Genomic DNA, 20,089 nt, shown 5'->3' with positions numbered 1-20,089 from the left:
GGTGGTGGCCTCCTACCTTTGGAACACCCTCCCTAAAGAGATAAGGCAAGTCCCCTCACAATCCTCCTTCCACAAGGACCTGAAAACCTGGTGGTTTCAGAAGGCTTTTGAAAGTGATTAATCTGAGACTACCCTGGCCACCAGATGGGTCTCTGCCTTGCAGTTTACCCACTTCCACGGCCCTTCGATGTGTTATTGCACTAGCTTAGCCGTCCTATAATAATTCCAGGATGAGTCATGACAACTGTAGGGACTGGGCTAGGGCTCATGCAGCAAAGTAACATAGAGCCTTGATGGCAAGGAGTAGGGCCTGGGTTATTCAATTTCAGGCCTGTTGAGTAGCTATAGGGCGGCTAAGCTAGTGCAATAACACATCGAAGGGCCGTGGAAGTGGACATAAGTCCATTGGTAGCCGAATATCACCCAATGCAATAGTTTTGAAACTGGTTTTATTTTAGATTTGTTTTGAACCGTTATTATGTTTATGTTTTATTACAGGGCTGCTGTATGTTTTATGTGGTATTGAATGTTTACCTATGTTTAAACTGCCCTGAGTCCCTTCCGGGAGATAGAGTGGTATATAAATAAAGTTTTGTTGTTGTTGTTGTTGGCCCTCCCAGCACCACATCCCCTCCATTTTTGTAACTAGTCGTTGGATGCTTGTAACTTGGGGACTGTATGCATGGCCCTTCCTAAGTGTTCATGTGTTTTACTGCTCTTTTAGTTTCCAGTAAATGATATAATGATATGAGTTTGGGCACAGAACAGCCCTAATGGGTATCGCCCAAAAGGAGCACACAGCCTGTAACTGAAAATAGAAATGAGAATAGCATTACAGTTTTGTTCAAAGAGAGAAATAAGAGTCACAGACTGCAACAGCCATGCTTTAGATTCTGTTCTTAAAACTTCTGTGTCTCAAGCCTGCCTTGGGGACTTAAAACGGGCTTGCCTTAGAAATTCCTTACACCGAGTTCTAAACATATGGGACTGTCTGTTGAGTAGCTATAGGGCGGCTAAGCTAGTGCAATGACACATCGAAGGGCCGTGGAAGTGGGTAAACTGCAAGGTGGGGACCCATCTGGTGGCCAGGGTAGTCTAGGGTTTCAGATTAATCACTTTCAAAGGGTTTTCACATTGTGAAAAAACCTGGTGGAGTGGAGTGAAAACCATTTCACATTCACATTCCGGGGAGTGGAGTGAGCTCCCATCTGTCAGTTCCAACTTCCCATGTGAGGAATGAGAAAAGCCTCCCGCAGGATGGTAAAACATCTGGGCGTTCCCTGGGCAACATCCTTGCAGATGACTAGTTCTCTCACACCAGAAGCAACTTGCACTTTCTCAAATTGCTCCTAACATGAAAAAAAGTCATGATCCAGCATGAGTGAATGCTGTCCAGCAATGCCTTAGAAAAATGGGCATCATGATTGCAGTGGTGGAGGCCCCCATGTGAAGGGGTTAAGGGGCCTATGCCTTGTGTCTGCGTGGCTCCTTTTACCAGAATTCGGAAGTCTACCAAGTCTACATCTACTGGACTAGTATTCTTATTTTTGATCTTCACACTGATTTTCCAATGATCCCACACTTTCTGTTTTCACTTTCCACCTCCCCAGAAGCCCGAAAGCTCACTCTGTATTTTAAAGTTACTCAGAACTTGGATGTCTTTTCCACTCCAGCCAGCTGCATAAGAAGGAAAAGGGTACAAACTCACCCCATTTGCACTGCTTGCTGCAGCTGGCATGCCATGCACCTTCAGATTGCTGCCCCCCCCCCCCCCCAATTGGCTGATGCTTTCCATCCGCAGCCAGAGCAGGAGTGAGGAACGGGTCTCCTGTGGAATGGCAGCTTTAGACAATTTTATTGGCTGATGAATCCGTTCACCTTTGGCCACTTTCCAGTAATGCTGGCTTGCTTGAGATGAGAACGAGAAGCAGGTTGCACTCTGCCTAAGGCTGTGAAAGGATTGCTTGGAGACCAACACAACACTCATGCCTTGCTGCACAGTGAGTATATTCAGAGAATCCCCCTCTGCATGTCATGCTGTTGGTGGATGATTTATTGAAACACCCCCGTCTCAAATTAAACATGCAGGTTCAGCGATGGAGGCTTAACTGTGTGGAAATGTGCCTGCTTGTCAAAGCTATTTCTATTACTGTTGCAACAGAGTGAGTTTAAACAACTGCATTTGGGTCTTTGGCTTATTTAACTCCTTTGGTGCAAGATCGTTCCTGCTCTTTCAAAGCCTTATCTGCAAGATCGCAGCCTTAAAATATTATCTTGCTGCTCTCCTTTTGCTCTTCCCCAGCCTCATGACTCACTTAAATCCTCATGTTATAGAAAATACAATTAAGCCTGCTGATTAATTTGGTTTCATTAAGGGATAACTTCTTTTGAAGTTGGTGTATGTGTGCGGGCTAATTTTTGATGGAGGCTGAACAGGGAGGACTAGATTTCTAGATGAGTAAAAATAGGGCAGTGTAAAAGGGGTGGGAGGAAGAGAAAGAGAGAGCTTTCACTTTTAGCATCCAGAAAGCGTGCTGTGCTTAAAGGGACAGGATGCTGCATTGCACCTAAATTATTTGCAAATAGTTCTCTCCACAAAGTGACAATGCCCCAAAAACATTGCTACCTTAAGGATGGGTGGTTCCACCCCAGCCCAAAGCTTTGGAAAGAAGAGAGGAATGCAGTTTTCTCAGACTGCAGTAGTCTTATAATGAAAGGTAGTACTGAACCTGAGGATCCTGCCTGCTTGTGGAAGTACTTTTGAATATTTTAAGTTTGGAACCCTAGCAATGTGACTTTGTGAGAGCTACACACACACATACATAGATACTATCACCCAGTAAGGAGGGCATTTTCCAAGGCTTTATCAGAACTTTCTGTCATGGCACCCTCCAGATGTCTTAAACTATAGTTCCCTTGTCCCCTAGCCATACTGGTTAAGGATTATTTGCCAATTCTGTCTAGATCAGTGGTTCTCAATCTGTGGGCCATGGCCCAGCAGTGGGCCGCAAGAACGAAAATCTTGTCCGCGAACCTCCTTCCTCTTTATTAATTTATTTTCTTTATTAATTTTATTTCCGCTCCTTTCGGCAGAACTGACCATTGCATTGGATAGACCACATTAGCTCTAGCTTATTAAATTTGGTTTTCTGTGGGTGAGCAGATGGCGACTACTGGATAGCATATGTTTTGTATCAGAACTAGAGCTGATGTGGTCTATCCAATGCAGTTTTCTGAATCAGCACCCCAAATAACCCCAAATAACCAAACCAAATCTAAAGTTGATCAAAACCTGATACTTTTGGTACTAATGTTGAAGAATGGTCCCTGGTCAAAGTGGTCCCTGGTAAAGTGGGCCCTGGTCAAAGTGGTCAGTGATCAAGTGGTCCCTGGTCAAAAAAAGATTGGGAACCACTGATCTAGATAGTAGTGAATTAGAGAAATCTAGCCTATACAGTAATTGGAAATGGACTGGGAAAACAGAAGAATCTTTCCATGAGTAATGGGGATGTGATGAATGGACTGCCAAATCCTGCTCCACTTTTTCCCTCTTCACTGGGGATTGTCCCTGTTCACAGAGGAAACGTGTTTCCCATTTCATAATGGGACAATAAGCATGCACATTGGTTGATTGGCTACAAAATGTTGGGATTCATCAGAGTGCATGTAGATTCACCACAGAAGCCTAAATATCCTAAAGGTACCAGACTGCCCCCCTGTTCTTGGAAGCTAAACAAAGTCAGCCATTGTAAGAACTTGGATGGGAGACCATTAAGTAGTATCAGGTGCTGTAGCTGTATTTCAAAGGAAAGGCAGCCCTAAGCACACCTTGCCAAGAAAACCTTATGAAATGCATGGGGTTACCATAGGTTTATTTGAAAACATAGATGAACAGATTCACTACACAAGTATGACGCAGGATCTCAGCTATATACGTCTTATGTTGCGGGGAAAACATATCCATGGAAAGAATCTTGCTCCAAGACTACCTGACTTTTCTGCATTTGACACCATTTTCTTTATTCACAAAAACATGGTTCCAGGAGACAAGCGTTTCTGGGCCACCATAAACCATCCCTGCCTAATCTATTATAGCAGTGGTTCCCAACCTGAGGGTCCCCAGATGTTTTGGCCTTCAACTCCCAGAAATCCTAACAGCTGGTAAACTGGCTGGGATTTCTGGGAATTGTAGGCCAAAACACCTGGGGACCCACAGGTCGAGAAGCACAATACTACAGGCTTAGTTCGGTTTAGGAGCTGTCCAACAGATCAGAGAGCTGGGAAGCTGTTCCAGTTACAGCAAACATGGGGAGATCTTGTTGGGGCAGGGGGCAGGAAGGGAGGGGACTGCAACTCTTGGGATCAGAAGTTGCAGCCCCCAGAGTTCCCCAATGCCTAGAAACTAAGCATTTTAAAAAAACACACACACACACCAGTTTGTAGGTGATGTCTTTGTCTAAATCAAACCCACCCCAAACTTGCAACAAATCCTCACATCCTCAGAACTCCCTAACCCCTTTCCTCCCCTGAAAAATGAAGAAGTTAGCTGAAAATTGGGAAAAATTCATTGCAGAAGCAGCATCAGTTTATGTCCAGCGCACCAAAATGCAACAGTGTGACTCACCACAAAATGGGGATTGAGAATGGCTTCTAGTCTTCTACACTTGTCTGCCTCAGAACAAGAATCAGAAAGAGCTGAGTTAGGGGAGTAATGCATGACATGCTTGTGTAACTTTTTCATGCTTGGACCATTTTCATGTTGGCCTTTCAATTTGGATAGTTCTCCCACTTCTCCTTCCAGTGTCTGCACATTACCTGCTATCCAGATTTTGCTTATTATAGGGCTAACACCATTGAGGATTGGATCCAGAGTCTGCAGACTTTTCCTCCCCTGATTTCTTAAGGTAACACGTGGACTTTGACATGAATTCAAAATCATAATTCCCCCCTGATCTGATTTGTATACCTGTTGTTGTTTTCACAATATCAAAAGTGAAGAACGAATCTACATCTTGAAAACCTGCACAGATTTCTAAGCTTTTCTGGTTATGGATTTGGGGATTTGTCTTGTGGCCAACATAAGACTGCAATTGTAGCATTTTGCATGGTCAAGAATTCTTTAGGTGCCAGAATCCATCTGAATTGGTTGCTTCCATTATCTCAAGGCTGGAATATCAGATTATGATGGAGGGACACCCAGTCATCTGTTGTGTTGTGCTCCACAAGGAGATGTACATCCATGTTCTTTTTAAATGATTACATGTGGGGAAAAGTACAGAATGGACAAAATGAGAATATTGTCTCTTCCAAATATTTTTTTCCCATGAAATTTTCCTTCAGTATCTTAATTTTTATCTTTGCATAAAGTGAAATATTGAACATTACTCACACCTATAACTCCTGTATTTGCTGTTTGTATTCTCATGATACTTTTGTTGGCTCCCTTTTCTTTGAAGGCCTAAATTGCATTTCTAATTGTCCAACTGAAGTTTTAATTTACTGCAATACTGTACATTTGGGGACTGAAGAAAAATATCATTGGGGAGGCCAAGAATTTTCATTTCAGATAACAATGTCCTCATTTTGCCTTCCGTTGGTAGTTACACCCCTGGAAAATGTTCACTAGGAGACCTAATAAAACTTTTGATACAGATGTTGTCATATATCCTTATTCAGACAGGCTTTTAGAGAAGAAGGTTTTTAAGATCAAGTCAAAGGATGCTGTGGTTTTTAGCTTTGAATATGTTTTAATGGATTTTAATAATGAATGTTTGATATTGTTGTGTTCAATTATTTTTTTTTATATTTGTATATTTGTATATTTTAAATTATGTGGCCATACTTTTTAATGTAAGCTACTTTGAGTCTCTTTCAGGAGAGATAAGGTGGGGTATTATTATTATTATTGTTATTAATAATAATAATAATAATAATAATAATAATAATAATAAATATACATTTGCAGCTTCCTTCTGCTTTCCAGTTTTCCTAGGCAAATTGAGATAGCAAACTTCAGTAAAGAATGGATTTTGAATTCTTCCTTCTTTCTGTGTTTTAAAAATTAAAGCAGTATTTTTTAAAGTTAATCCTTTTTGTGATTAGATTAGAGATAGGAGTTGGATTGGCAGATAAAGAATGTCATGAAACAGTTTTTTTTCTCTTTAATCAAATTAGGTTTTGACACATTTAGCTGTTCAGAATACTAAATGCCATATTATGCCAACATTTTAAAAAATCCACTGAAATCATAAGGAAGATAAGTAACCATAAAACTGTTAATGACGAGTTAACCTTGTGTACTGGCAATTTACATTCTGCACTTAGTTCGACTGATCTGGTCTGGAGGAAAAATATTGTCTTATTCATATGGATGCAAAGAGGACACGGTTACGCAGTATGCAGTGAATATGTATGAGCAATAACTGGGCTACAGTGCAGGACATGGGCTGTCAATACACTGTTCTTGCTTTGTGCTAGGAATACATTAGGCCAGGTTAAGATTTACAAAGGGAGGTTTTTGGCTAGGATCCTGTGGGTGACATCTATTAGCATAACCTTCTGTTTCGCCATTGTATATACTTCTTTGGGTCATTGCAGAAGGAAGTATTTGGCACTTCCTTGTGAAAAGTTTCTCCCACACAGTTTCCCACAGTGCCCTACCTGTAAAGCAACCTCTGCTTAATGGTTCTAGGATGCACCCCTATTGCCAATTTGTGGCTGGGGGATTGGGGATTGAGATGTGAAGTAGCCTAGCGAATTATTCAAGTCTTTATATCTCTGCTGCTAATGCAGGGCAACAACTCTTAAAACAGCAGCTTATAGGACAGGACAAAATGAAGCAGAAGCGTGTTTCCCTTTCCCTGGACCTGAGCCGCAAAGGACTCAACCTGCTTGCATTTCTAGTGAACTCACTGGTGTTGGTGTTTGTAGGAGTGCTGCTTTATTCTCATATGAATAACTGAAATATTCTGGTGCTAGCTTTCTTACGACTTCAGCCATACTTCTACTTTTACCTGCTTAATGATTATTGAAAACCTAATGCTATGTTCAGTTGAAAATTGTAGAGTTGGCAGCAGAGTGGAGAGTGGGAAGGTCAACTAGCAAATATGTTATTTAGTCCTCTAACTGAACTCTGGATTGAATGTATTACTTGATGTGATTGGGGCTAAATATATTACATCTGCACAATTAATATGATTGAGAAATCCTAAGAATTAAAAAAAAAAGCAGCAAAGGAATCAAACTTGGTAGTGCTCCTAGAATTTAAGTCTTTTCTCTAAAGTCCTTTTGAAGAGCTAAATAATGCTTAAAGATTGTGGTGAAGGAATCTATAATTTGCTTGATTTACAGGGCAATTCAACGTAGTTCAGTATGGGACAAATTGTATGAGGGTAAATACCTAATTGGTGAAATCCATCACCTCAGGAGGTTCAGGTTTCCCCCGCTTTTAAGTGATTTTGTGCCAAAACCTTAATTGTTTAGAAGGCCTTATTGTATCCACAGCCTGAAATGTCATGGGCTTTTTAGTAAGGAATCAGTATCTTCATCTTGATATATGTTTCCCTATTCTCTTGTAAATGTTATTTTCTAATCCTCAGTTGCCACTTCCTTCCTGCTTTTTTAACCTTTCTACAGACTAATGTCCAAAAGGTATAGAAGCAAGGATTTCCCACAGCCAATGTCATGCAGAGCAGAAACTGGGCCTCCACAAATACGGAGATCAGGCAGCCATTCCTATGCCGTCTAGCACAGTGTCATTCATGGAAAGTTATTGCAAGGTGTCTGTGATTTTTTGGATTCTATTTGACAGACAAAATTGTTGGAATAACTGCCATTTTTTCCTAGCACAGGGAATAAAGAATTAGGAAAGCTGAATGCTTTACCCATATGCCTATTGTATCATTAATTGCAATGGAACCCTATGAGAAAACAAAGGTAGCAGTCTCTGTTTTCCTACGACACTGACCAAATTCACTCCACCATAGATATTATTCAATGAGTTCTGTGACAGTTTTTCAGAAAAGCCTTTGTTGTTGTTGTTACAGTTTACAAGTCACCCTAGGCATGATAGAAATGTTATGAAAAAGAGTTTCACTATCATTATCTCCCTTGAGGACTGAAAACCTCTTTCCTAACTATGGTCTTGCTCTTGAATATTGGAGAAATGCTTGGAAGGGAATTTTCAACAATTGAATCTGCTTTCATGCATGGATAATGCTGAGACATGCATCATGGCAGGCATTGTGTGTTGTATGCCAGCCTGTGGTTGTGTCTAATGTCCCTGTACAGACTGTGTCTGATGTTCATGATGGGAATGATGCTCATATTGATGGTTTTGGGCCTAAGGAGTTAGGTTCAGATGAAAGGCTTGAGCTAGGTCAGATACCTGGGGAAGACCTTTCACAACTTTTTTCAGAGCAACAGCCTGATAATGATTCTGAGGTTGTTTTGCCAGATGGCCGTGATAGTGAAACCTTGAACAGAAAACAAATTTTCAATAATTATAAGCAAGACACTTAGAAGGTAAGGCGCTCTGCTCGTTTACAACAGAAGAGAGACAGCAGTCAATTATCTAATGGGAAAGGAAAAAAGAATGTGTTTCTCACAGTCTTGGATTTTGAAAAGAGTTTATAGTGATTTATGTAGCTTTCGGTTTCCAGTTGAGTCAACTTTGCTTAACCATGTTGGATAGGCTTCCAAGTGATTCATGTTTCCAGTGATTATTTCGTTTAAGTTTGCCTATGGGATTTTGCTATTTTGTTTCCTGTGTTACCTAGTTCAAGTTTACTTCTGGAACTTTGCTGTTTTGTTTCCTGGTTTCCTCTGCCTTGCTGCTGGAACTGCTACAGACTTTAGAGATATTCTTGAATTCTCTTGGATTTTTTAATTGTATATTTTACTATTTTTATTGCTTTGCCTTTATGTATTCTACAAGAAACTGTTTGCTAATTTTACCAACCTGGTGTGTTGTTTACAGTCAAAGGGTATTTGCCTTGGAGTGAGACATTGTGTTAGGAAGTTACATCATCATAATCTGACTTGTGGTTGCTCAAACTAGAACTGTGCCATTGTGAAAAGTTAGTATTTTGAAGAGGGAGCTACACTACCAGAACCACTGTTCAAAGTGTCTCTATATGCAATTGAAGCCCCCATTAAGCAATAGGACATCACATCGTGCTTGGTATCTCATTGTGGATCATTAGAGTTGATTAGGATGCTCATGTATCATGTCAGCAATGTAGCTTTGTCATCATAAATTTGCATGTTGTAGCCTCTGAGGCAGGATCTTTGCCATCATTTATGACTTCCTTGCATGGGTAATTTGGAGATATCATTTACAATATCATTGTGATTGGCAGCCAAGTTGTCAGGGATACAGTAAGGTGCTGAGATTTTACAGGCCTTGTTACTAGGCCAGCAGTGGTGGTAACAGTGATGTAGCAACAGCAATGGTAAAATGCTTGCACATTCAATGGCAACATGGAAAAGCAAAAAAGGCCATCACCCTCCATCCATCCTTTTATTTCTGGCAGCAAATACAATAAAACACAGACAGCATGGCCACTGTATCTGCAAAAAGAGTATGTGGTTTCATTTACCTGAAATGGACAAAGTATGTCCCCTATAGGCATTTTCTAGGTTCTTTAGCACAAATTCATGGTATACTTCCATAGAAAGTTGACTGAGGCCCCATCTACACTGCCATATAAAATCCAGATTGTTTGCTTTGAACTGGATTATGTGGCAGTGTAGACTAATATAATCCAGTTCAAAGCAGACAATCTGGATTTTATATGGCAGTGTAGAAGGGAGCTGAGAGAATTCCACAGTGAGTTGCAGTGGAAGAAATACCTAAAGAGATGTCCTCTAGGCATTTCCTAAGTCCTTCGGGGTGACTCTATGGTACATTTCCACCAGAAATCAATTATTATATAAAGATTGCTATTATCTAGTGTTTTTTGTGTTTGTTTGTTTTTGCTAACAATGGGAAATTCAGGAACATATCCCCTGCAGATACAGAGAAGGTACTGTATAATTAAAAATGTACAAAATTAACATTAAAACAATATTAACCACAGAATTAAAAGCAATTAAGATTTATTTTAAAATAGTGCTGGACTATAAAATTATTTTTCTTGTTAAAATAAACTTCCAAAGTCTTGTTAGAAAAGAATGGCCTTGACTTGCCACTGAAAAACAAAACAAAACAAAGAAGGGGAGGAGGGGAGGGTGAGGCCTCCAAAGTGTGGGAGTGGCCACAGAGAAGGCTTTCTTCTACCTTCTGACCAACCACACCTGTGAAGTGACTCACCTGCAGACCTTAAAGCTTGGGCTGGTTCATATGGGCTGAAGAGAAAACTGAGGTTTTTCTCCTGGCGTTGATGGCTTTTGTGTGGCTTTCTCTGCTACTGCTGTGCACCCCTGTGTAAAATGCATTACACTAGTGTAGTACACCATTATCCCAGCATCAAAAAGAAACCAGCTGTTAATTCTTGCATATGCTGCAGTGATTCTGCTTGTGGTGACAGTGAAGCAATGAACTGGGCAAGTCTTGGAGAACCAGCCAATCATAGCTCATTGGGGAGCTATAAAGATGTGTCGGCGTGGGGAGAAGACCATAACTTACAGCAGTATTTTCCAAACTCTGGTCTTCCAGGTGTTTTGGACTTTGACACCCAGAATCCCAGACCTGGGCAACTGAAGTTTCTGGGAGTTGGAGGTCAAAACACTTGGAGGACCTGAGTTTGGGAATCCAGGACTCGAGTCTTGCCTCTTAAGAACATAGATTAGAACAGTCAGACGCAGAGTGAAGACCAGTTGGGAAGAGAGGAATTGATATGATCTGAATAGAGTTAGCGGAGCTGGGAGTATGGAAAGAGTTCAAGATCATCATGTTTAATGCAGTCTTTATATAATAACTAGTACTGGTTTTATTATCTAGTGTTGTGTCTGACTGTTTTTAAGAACTGAAAAGGAGAGCTGGTCACATACCAAATACATTGATCAGCACAGCCATTTACCCAAAATGACAGTCACTTTAAGCTCCAAGTACCAGATCCAGAGCAGGAGCCTGTGGGGCCAGCCTGGATGGGGATCCCTTCACAGGAATGTAGCTGCTCTGTGGGTTCATATAACATCAGAAGTGATGGGAGCAGAATTGCTGTGATTTCTATAAAGATCAGTACACTGCATTTCAATGCAAGGCATTGCTCATAAGCTGCCAATATAAAATCATCAGCTGCGGGATGCATAATTGGCTCCTTTTGCTTTTGTTGCTGTAGATTATCCCATGGTGATTTGCATTCCTTATGATACAAAGCACCGTTATTTCTTTGCCAAGATTCCGGTCCATAAATTTGCAATCCGTTCAGTGATAACTCCCATTCAACAATGGCAAGTCTGTCATTTTCATGTAATTTAAGTCCTGCTAAGATGACTTAAATAATATAGTTTATAATAGTGTTGAAACAGACAGACTGCTCTAGCATTCAGACTATTATAACATCACCTGCCAGCCAACTATATTGTTTGTGAAGGCAATTTTGCAAAAGTAGAGAATACTTTCCTAAGCTCTACTGGGAGACTAGGAGTGTATTTGTAACAGAAGAATAAAGAGGCTCAGAAGTTTAAAAAATGATTTCACCCCACAGATGCACAGTTTCAAAAATGGAAGCCACCAATGAAATAATACTGATCAAGGCCTAAATACTGAAATCTTGGAGCTGTGGGACACTACAGCGCTCTCTCAGTTATTACCGTACCTTATTTGGTCTGAGGTGCTATAGTGTGCTGGTGCTGCGCAGCGTGTATATAGTGATCAGAGGTTAGAGTTTACCTCTCTGAAAGTTACTGGAAACTGTAATCCAAAAAGAAAAATATGTGTATGTGTGTGTGTGGGGGGGGGGGGGGATACTTCTCCAGGCTCTGTGATGTTTTATTCAAGGTTTGCTCTTGTGCTGTGCTGTATCAGGCCCAAGTAATATGTCTGTTACATAATAAAGGAAGCTCAGGAAAACCATTGTATCTGTAATTTGTGTACCAACTGTGCCTGTTCATCCTTTTTAACTTCTTGCAGCAGATGAAGATTTTAATGAGGGAGTGCTGTGTTCCTATTTTATTGTATTTTAATTGTGTTTTTTTCCATTGCTTTAACCTGTGTTTTTAATTGTTTTCTTTAAAAAACAGTGTCTTAATTGTGTTTTGACTTATGTATTAATAATGTTTTTTTAGTTGTACTATGTTTTTAAATGCTTGCTAGCCATCTTAAATCCTGTGCTGGGAGAAAGATGGAATATTAATTAATTAAAATGATAAATATGATGGCATCTGTATCTACTAGAGTGTGATTTTCTAACTAATTGGAAAATGCACTCTCCTGTAGCCACCACAGCTTTCTCTCAGAAACAAATATGAAAATAAAATCAGTCTGGATTATAATAACTTGAAACAAGCCAAAAGTATATATTAGGGGGAACTAACTAAATAGCAGGGTGCAGTCTTGGCTCTTAACTGCTAGTATCTGTCACGATTTTCTGGGTGTTAGGGAAACTACCCAAAACCAGCAGAGCATCCAAAATATGCAAAAGCAGGATACTTATAGTTGAGCATTCAGCTCACAGCAAGCAGAGCGTGAAGTGCCACGTAGCTGTAAAGAATTTAGAGCTTAGGAGGCAAAGATCCAGAGTTCAATCTTTAAATGACTACAAAAGTTTTACAGTATTTACAAAAATAACAACTACATTTCTTAATAGTACAGAACTGGGTCTTAGCTACTCCAAACTCCAACTCTTCTAGAGTACTAAATAGAAGGAAAAATCACCAAGCACTACATCTCTCCTGACACACAAGCAGAGAGGGATCTCAATATACACAGCACACACCAAGATGTAAAAGTAGAAAGTCAAAGACAAAAGGCATGCACCTGCAAAATATCCATTCTACACAACCAATCAGAATGAGAGCAGAGACAGAGAGAAGAGAGCAAATAGATCCAACTGTCATTCAGGAGACAGTGGGAAGAGATTTCCCTCAGCCTTTTCTAAACTAACTAATTACTCCTCATTGAGGACTCCTGACTTGGGCAGTATGGGATTTAATTTCAATGGTATTGTCTTCTCTATGCCATTGTGGTTCACAAAAGGAAAGGTTCTATGGTATCTTCATATGTTGCTGGTGTGTGTTGTGGTTCAGGTTGCCCTTGAATATGGTGAAACTCACATAGGTGGTGTATGTTGCTCCCTATTGTACAGAAGCACATGTTTGCTCTATTTATTCCTAAAGTAGATTTGAGTATGCTGGAAGTCCTTACTTAATTTTCAATCTCAGTTAACTTTAAAATAATTTTAAACATTTTATTACCATTTTAAAAATAATATGGGATATATACTTGTAGCTGGATCAGTGATCAATATGTGGAAGCCAACTCCTTTTTCCCATTTGTATCCAAGAAAATGAGCATGAATGCATGCATTTACTGTAAGCAGTCTTGAGGAGGGATAGCTAGAGATGTCTTTCAGTCCCCAGGATGTGATGGCACAGTAAATTTAACTATGCTGCTCATGAACCAGAATAGTCAATGTCAGGAAATATATCTGAATGTCAACATACTTGGCAATTCATCCTGAAAGATTTAGATAGCATCTTTGGGGGAAAGTGGAGTCTTGAAATAATTCAAGATCTAGTATTCCATCTTTCCTGTATTTTAAAGGGACATGGACAAGAGATGTTGCAGTGCTTCTATGTGTTCCATTTTGATGCTTTTAATATCTGGATTTCCCACAGTTCAAAAGACTTGACTCTGATACTACCTATCCATTACAGATAAGGTCCCAATGCTTATTACGCGTAACCTTTGCAGCATTTATTTTTGGCATAGCCTTTGTCCTGGGTAGACAGATTGAGCTCTCAACACCCTGGACCAGGGTGCTTGTTTGGGCTCTTGCAGTGTCTTTTGAAAGCTAACCTGCTTTAGTAGGGCTAGAGTTTGGAAAAAGTGGCCCTGCTGGCCGTAGGATTCTTGTTGTTGCACTCCACCAAGAAACGAAACATTTTTCCAAACTCTGGGAAGGGGATGGGGCTTCTTAGAAACTTTCTACATTGCACAGATCTCATCGTTATAATTGATACATGAAAATATATTAATAAAATAAACTAAATATTATTTGCTAAATGCCTCGTGAACCTGCAAAATCACAGCAAAATCCCAATAATGTTTTCTCACTAAAGCCATGTGCTTCTCTTTTAGCCAGCAAACCCAATGTATTTTGGAATGCTCTGAGCACTGACCTTGCACTGCATGCCATTACTGGCAGCTTAACCAGTAACATTCTCCTGCCAGGCTTGTTTCGTTTGGAGGAAAATTTGAGAAGCTATACAATATTTGAAGGTCTTGTTGACTTTTTTGAGGCTAAGAAATCGAGCTTGTTGCCACTTTGGTGCCAGCATGTAAGAAACCTTCTAACAGTAGCCCCCACATATTACATGGTGTTCTAATGGTAGCTCTCATCCCTATAAATTGCTCAATGAACATTAAAGGATCTAATCTTGGATACACTACCTTAGGCCCCTTCTGCACCGCCATGTAATCCAGATGATCAAAGCAGATAATCCACATTATCTGCTTTGAACTGGATTATATGAGTCTACACTGCCATATAATCCAGTTCAAAGCAGATAATCTGGATTTTCTATGGCAGTGTAGAAGAGCCCTTAGAATCAAGGCTCCTGGGAGAACTCAAAAAAAAAAACATTGGATAGCTTTTTGACTCTTCAAACAACAACTCCTATAAGATATTTCAAATTACCCATCTTGGATGGTGTTGATTACTTTTAATGGGGCTAATTAGAACTCTAGCAAGAAATATATAGAAGGCTGAAGATTACGAACCTCTAAATAAATCTTGAAGTATGTATCTATCCTTTAAAATGGAGGAGAGGGGGTGTCAGATTGTATAGATTTTATGGTACAGGATTCATAAAACTACAGTTCTATAGTAGTCAGGCATGTAGTCAGGCAATTCTCAGGGTGGTCTGTGGGAAGGCCTTACTGGTTCTGTTATGTTTATTCATATCATGATCTGATCACCATGCTCAATATATCCCATATGCATGAGGGTATTGGGATAACGATACAAAAGGTTTGCTAGGGTAGATCCTCTCTCATTCAGACTCAGCCCCCCCCCCCAAAAAAAAATCAAAATCCTGGCTATGGGCCTGATAGCAGTCAACATTTTCAATTATTTCACTTGGACAGTGTGCTTGCACAAACACTGGCTTTGCTTGCTAACCAGCAAGAGCAAAGAGGTCACAAAATCAGATATTAATATAGCTATTAATTTTGTTATACAATTGAACAGTACAATGAATGTCCAAAACACAATGTCAGGAATTGCAGAGGGATGCTATTAATTCGGCTTGTATTGAGTGAAGTCTGAGTGATGCATTTTACATGAGTGCAGGCAGGGAATGAATATTTGTTCATTTTCTAAATTTACAGTGAGGGTCAATTTGCATTTTCAGACATTCATCATGCACATACAATTGATTGTGCTTTCCTATGCATGCACAGTTGTAAGTATTTGTTGTAGAATAACTCTTTATATGGTGTCTAATTATACCTGCCTTATATTTTATTCTTTCTTATAGTCTTTCTGTTTTTGCAAACAAGCTATTGATTATGCCCCATTTTTAAAACAGGGGACGTGTCCCAGTCAAAAAATCCCACTGAAACCAATTAAACTATCAAGCCTCATCTTCCATGAGTTTCCATGTATTCATTGTGGAAGTATGCTGGAGGAAACCCTATGTACACACATGAGTTTCTATGGAAGCTGCATTGATGGGGAACTTTTGCCCCACTAAACCTTTTGAATTACATCTCCCACAGGATTTTATCTTTTGAAAAAAAGTGGCCATCTTCCATTCACCTCAACCATCAAACCTAAGACAGTGTCACTGAGAAATTAATATGCTCTGTGCATTGTGCAGTCGGAAAGCACCCCCTTTGAGGCAGACAGTGAGGATGATCTCACTGGAGATTCATTTGGGTTCTGAGAGAAATTGGAGGCATACCTCCCAAGTTAAGTGAATTTAGGAGCTGATTCACACATACATGTGCACCACTCACAAATGTATTATCAGATGATTTATTGCTCACTCATTCACCTGCACCGGGCTATATAAACCTCTGCCTGTCACTGAAAAGTACTTTGGGTGTGTTTATATTAAGGACATGCTAAGCTCAGCTGTCAGGAATATTTTTTAATAGCTGATTCATAATGGGCAACTTTGTAGATATAAGAAATGAAACATGTTTGGCAAGATAAGAAAGCAACTCCGAAAAGCCCAGTTGACGAATGATAGCTGGAGTTTTGAGATAAAACTTAGCTCCTGTAATTGCCTGGATTTGAGGTTGTGTTCCAACTATTTGAGCCCACAGGAAAGGGGGGAAAACAGTCACAATTTCCTGGACAAGAGTAGAAGCTATTTCTTTATTTAGAGACATGTGAAGACAACGAGATGGTTCCCAAATGCTTGTTGCCATCAACCAGGATCAGAGGGGTGTACCTCTGGGAGTCTTAGGTTGCCTTCAGACACTCAGCATAAAGGTGTTCCATAGGGAGGTACAGGATACCATCTTCTACAATGTCTTGAAAAATACATAGATATAACCAAGAAGTACTCTAGCCTAACCAACCAGTATGATTCTGGCCTTAGAGTAGTATTGGGGCCTGCTGCCCTGCTGTGTTTTAATCCCCTATGATAGGATCAACAAGTTGGCATGAAGGACGAGTCTTCAATGTTGTTGTGACATGATTTTGAAAGCCCCTTCCTAAAGTTCACCAAGCTCCATCATTACCGTTTGTTCTGTTTGTTCAACGTGTCTTCACTTTATATGGAAAGGATTATGTTCAAAACTGTATCTATGGCTGGTATTTAGGAGTACAGCCAAATTTTCCATGCATTCAGAAGAAAGTTTTATTTTAAGTTTTACAAATGAATGTAGGCATATGCATTATTGACTCCCACCAGGTGTCACTATAGGTCAAGAATACATGGTAGGAAAAATATCATTTTTATATTTGTCCACTAGGTTGTCTTAAATGAAGGAGAAATGTGTACTTTTGAAGGCTTTCATGACCGGAATCACTGAGGTGTTGTGTAGTTTCTGGGCTGTGTGGCCAAGTTCTAGCACAGGCATTGAGAAACTTCGGCCCTCCAGGTGTTTTGGACTTCAACTCCCACAATTCCTAACAGCCTGTTCTAGCAGCATTTTTCTCCTGATGTTTTGCCTGCATCTGTGGCTGAAAAAATGCTGCTATAACACAACCATACAGCCCGGAAACCACGCAACACTTCAAGAAATGCATACTTTCTCAGTTTCATTTATGATGTGTGTTTATTACTAATTTCCTGCCTTTCCCCTCCTAAAGGGCACTCAAAGAAACAGGAACTAAACACAAGATCTTGATGAAAACATCTCATAAAAACAATTGGCAACATGATTACAAACACAAAAAATTAAAACAACATTGAAAATTTAATAAAAGAGAATCAGCACCCAGTCAGTTATGCAGTCATACATCCATACATATCAAATACCAAGAAGTGAATCTAGTCTCCCCTATGAAGAGAGTTCCGGAATCTGCGATTCTGGAATTCCCTAGCTCCCTATGTGGGGACACAAGAGAAGCCTCCCACAAATGTTTGAGAGGTTTGATATAAAACATCAAACATCCAAGCATCCCCTGTGCAATGTCCTTGCAGACAGCCAATCCTCTCACACCAGAAGCGGTTGCAGTTTCCCAAGTTGCTCCTAACATGGAAAAAAACCCATCCCTCTGAAAAGGTGAAGATTTTATGAAGAAACAACAGTATGGGATGAGTGTCTGATTAGAATCCAGATGGATAGACATTAGAATTGTTCATTTCATAATATTTCTTATTCAAATGTATGGTTGTGAAAGCTAGATGGAGAAGAAAGCTAACAGAAAGAGAATCAAGCTGTGTCACATTTCCTGTACTGTATTTGCAAGGAAAAATAAACATCAGATATTGTTTTGCAAAAGGTGATTCCATAACAAGGAAAATGAAGTTAAATATAATGGTTATGTAAGCACTGAATGATGTTTAAATTAGATATAATTCATAGAGAGCATAATAGCAAACAGTGTTTGGTTTTTGGTTTTTTCTTTTTTACTCTTTGTGTGAAACCTGGCTTTCCTGTATGGCAGGTTTGCTCTTTATTCATGGCCTGTGAAGGCATAAGCACCTCAGGTTTATGTTCACAATACACTGAGACCCCTTCCACACAGCTGAATATAATCCCTCATTATCTGCTTTGAACTGGAATATATGGCAGTGTGGACTCAGGTAACCCAGTTCAAAGCAGATATTGTGGGATTTTCTGCCTTGATATTCTGGGTTATATGGCTGTGTGGAAGAGCTCTGAGAGAGTCTACCACTTGCACCATTAAAAAGAACAGAACTTCTTTTCGTTTTTAAATATCCGTATCCTCATAAGCTGCCCTCCATAACACTTGACAACCACTTCTGTCCAGCATCTTCTTATCCACTGAAATAACGGAATTTATATTATGAATTTTAAACTCCAATGAGCAATTACCAATCTCAATAAAATAGTGAAGAGTAGAGACATCACACTGGCAACAAAGGTCCGCATAGTTAAAGCAATAGTAACCTATGGATGCGAGAGCTGGACCATAAGGAAGGCTGAGAAAAGGAAGATAGATGCTTTTGAACTGTGGTGTTGGAGGAAAATCCTGAGAGTGCCTTGGACTGCGAGAAGATCCAACCAGTCTATACTCCAGGAAATAATGCCTGGCAGCTCACTGGACAGAAAGATATTAGAGGCAAAAATGAAGTACTTTGGCCACATCATGAGAAGACAGGAAAGCATGGAGAAAATGGAAGGAAAAAGGAAGCGAAGCCGACCAAAGTCAAGGTATATGGATGGTATCCTTGAAATGACTAGCTTGGCCTTGAAGGAGATGGAGGTGGCAATGGCCAACAGGGAGCTCTGGCATGGGCTGGTCCATGAGGTCATGAAGAGTCAGAAGCAACTAACTGAATAAACAACAAACGCCTTGTTTTTGTTTTGTATATTTTGATACATATTTTATGGAGGTGTGTTTTAATATGTGTATTTTACGGAGTGTTTTAAAATGATTATATGTGAGGAAAGGCAGGCAAAAAAACTATTATTATTATTATTATTATTATGAAGAAGAAGAAGAAGAAGAAGAAGAAGAAGAAGAAGAAGAAGAAGAAGAAGAAGGGGAGGAGGAAGAAGGCGGCAAACTGGCATTCATGCCATGTGCAACCTGTTGCTAGTCTGCCACCTCCTCACACTAAACCCGTCCCCTGCTGTTGAAAAGGAAAACCCATCAATAGCTGCAGATCACACTACTTTCCCATTGTGTTACTTTCCATTTCCTCATGACTCTAGACAAGGTGCAACACAGTTAAAATACATAGATAAAACATAACACCATTAATACATACATTAAAAGACACAGAGATTAAAACACATTAAAATCATGCATACTAATAGAATGTAAATTTAAAATGCATAGCATAAAATTTACTGGGTATGCTGCCAGAAGAAATAGGTCTTTAATTCTGTTTCAAATTCTGATAGTGAGGCTGTTCTGCTTCTGTGCTGATATTCAAGAACTGAAAGAATTGGATTCTCCTCCACTATTACTCTTTTCCACTCCCCCTCACTATTCCCAAGGATCTAATTCTTGATTTGAAGTTATATATATATATTTTTAAAATACCTTTAGCTGTAATTGCAAAATTGCTTACACACACACACACACACACACACACACACACACACACACTACAGAGTAGTGAAACTATGGGAGGGAGGAGTTATGAGTTAAAACAGAAATATGGCCACGGGGGCATGGACTGGAGAATCAGCACAGTTGCATCAGTGTAGAGAAGTGTGATAGCGAGGGTGATCATTCAGGTATGCTGCCACTATTGGTGGTCATACAACTGTCACAGGATAGCAGCATTGTGCGATAAAGTCCCTAAGAGTTTGTCCCCCCATGTTTAT

The 20,089-nt window shown here is 39.8% G+C and overlaps 1 protein-coding gene across 1 annotated transcript in view; it reads left to right on the top strand.

The window, feature by feature from the left end:
* Window positions 1-1,886: 1,886 nt before the first annotated feature.
* The window catches only part of osbpl5 (oxysterol binding protein like 5), a 200,660-nt gene continuing 182,457 nt past the window's right edge, over window positions 1,887-20,089 (top strand). Inside the window, exon 1 of the mRNA XM_062967651.1 lies at window positions 1,887-2,000. Coding sequence (XP_062823721.1) covers window positions 1,986-2,000 — 15 coding nt within the window. The 5' untranslated portion in view covers window positions 1,887-1,985. The remainder of the gene's footprint in view (window positions 2,001-20,089) is intronic.

Source organism: Anolis carolinensis, chromosome 1, assembly GCF_035594765.1.
Source record: "Anolis carolinensis isolate JA03-04 chromosome 1, rAnoCar3.1.pri, whole genome shotgun sequence".
NCBI classification, from domain to species: Eukaryota; Metazoa; Chordata; class Lepidosauria; order Squamata; family Dactyloidae; genus Anolis; species Anolis carolinensis.
The sequence above is the reverse complement of the archived record's forward strand: the minus strand, read 5'-3'. Positions and strand labels throughout refer to the sequence as shown.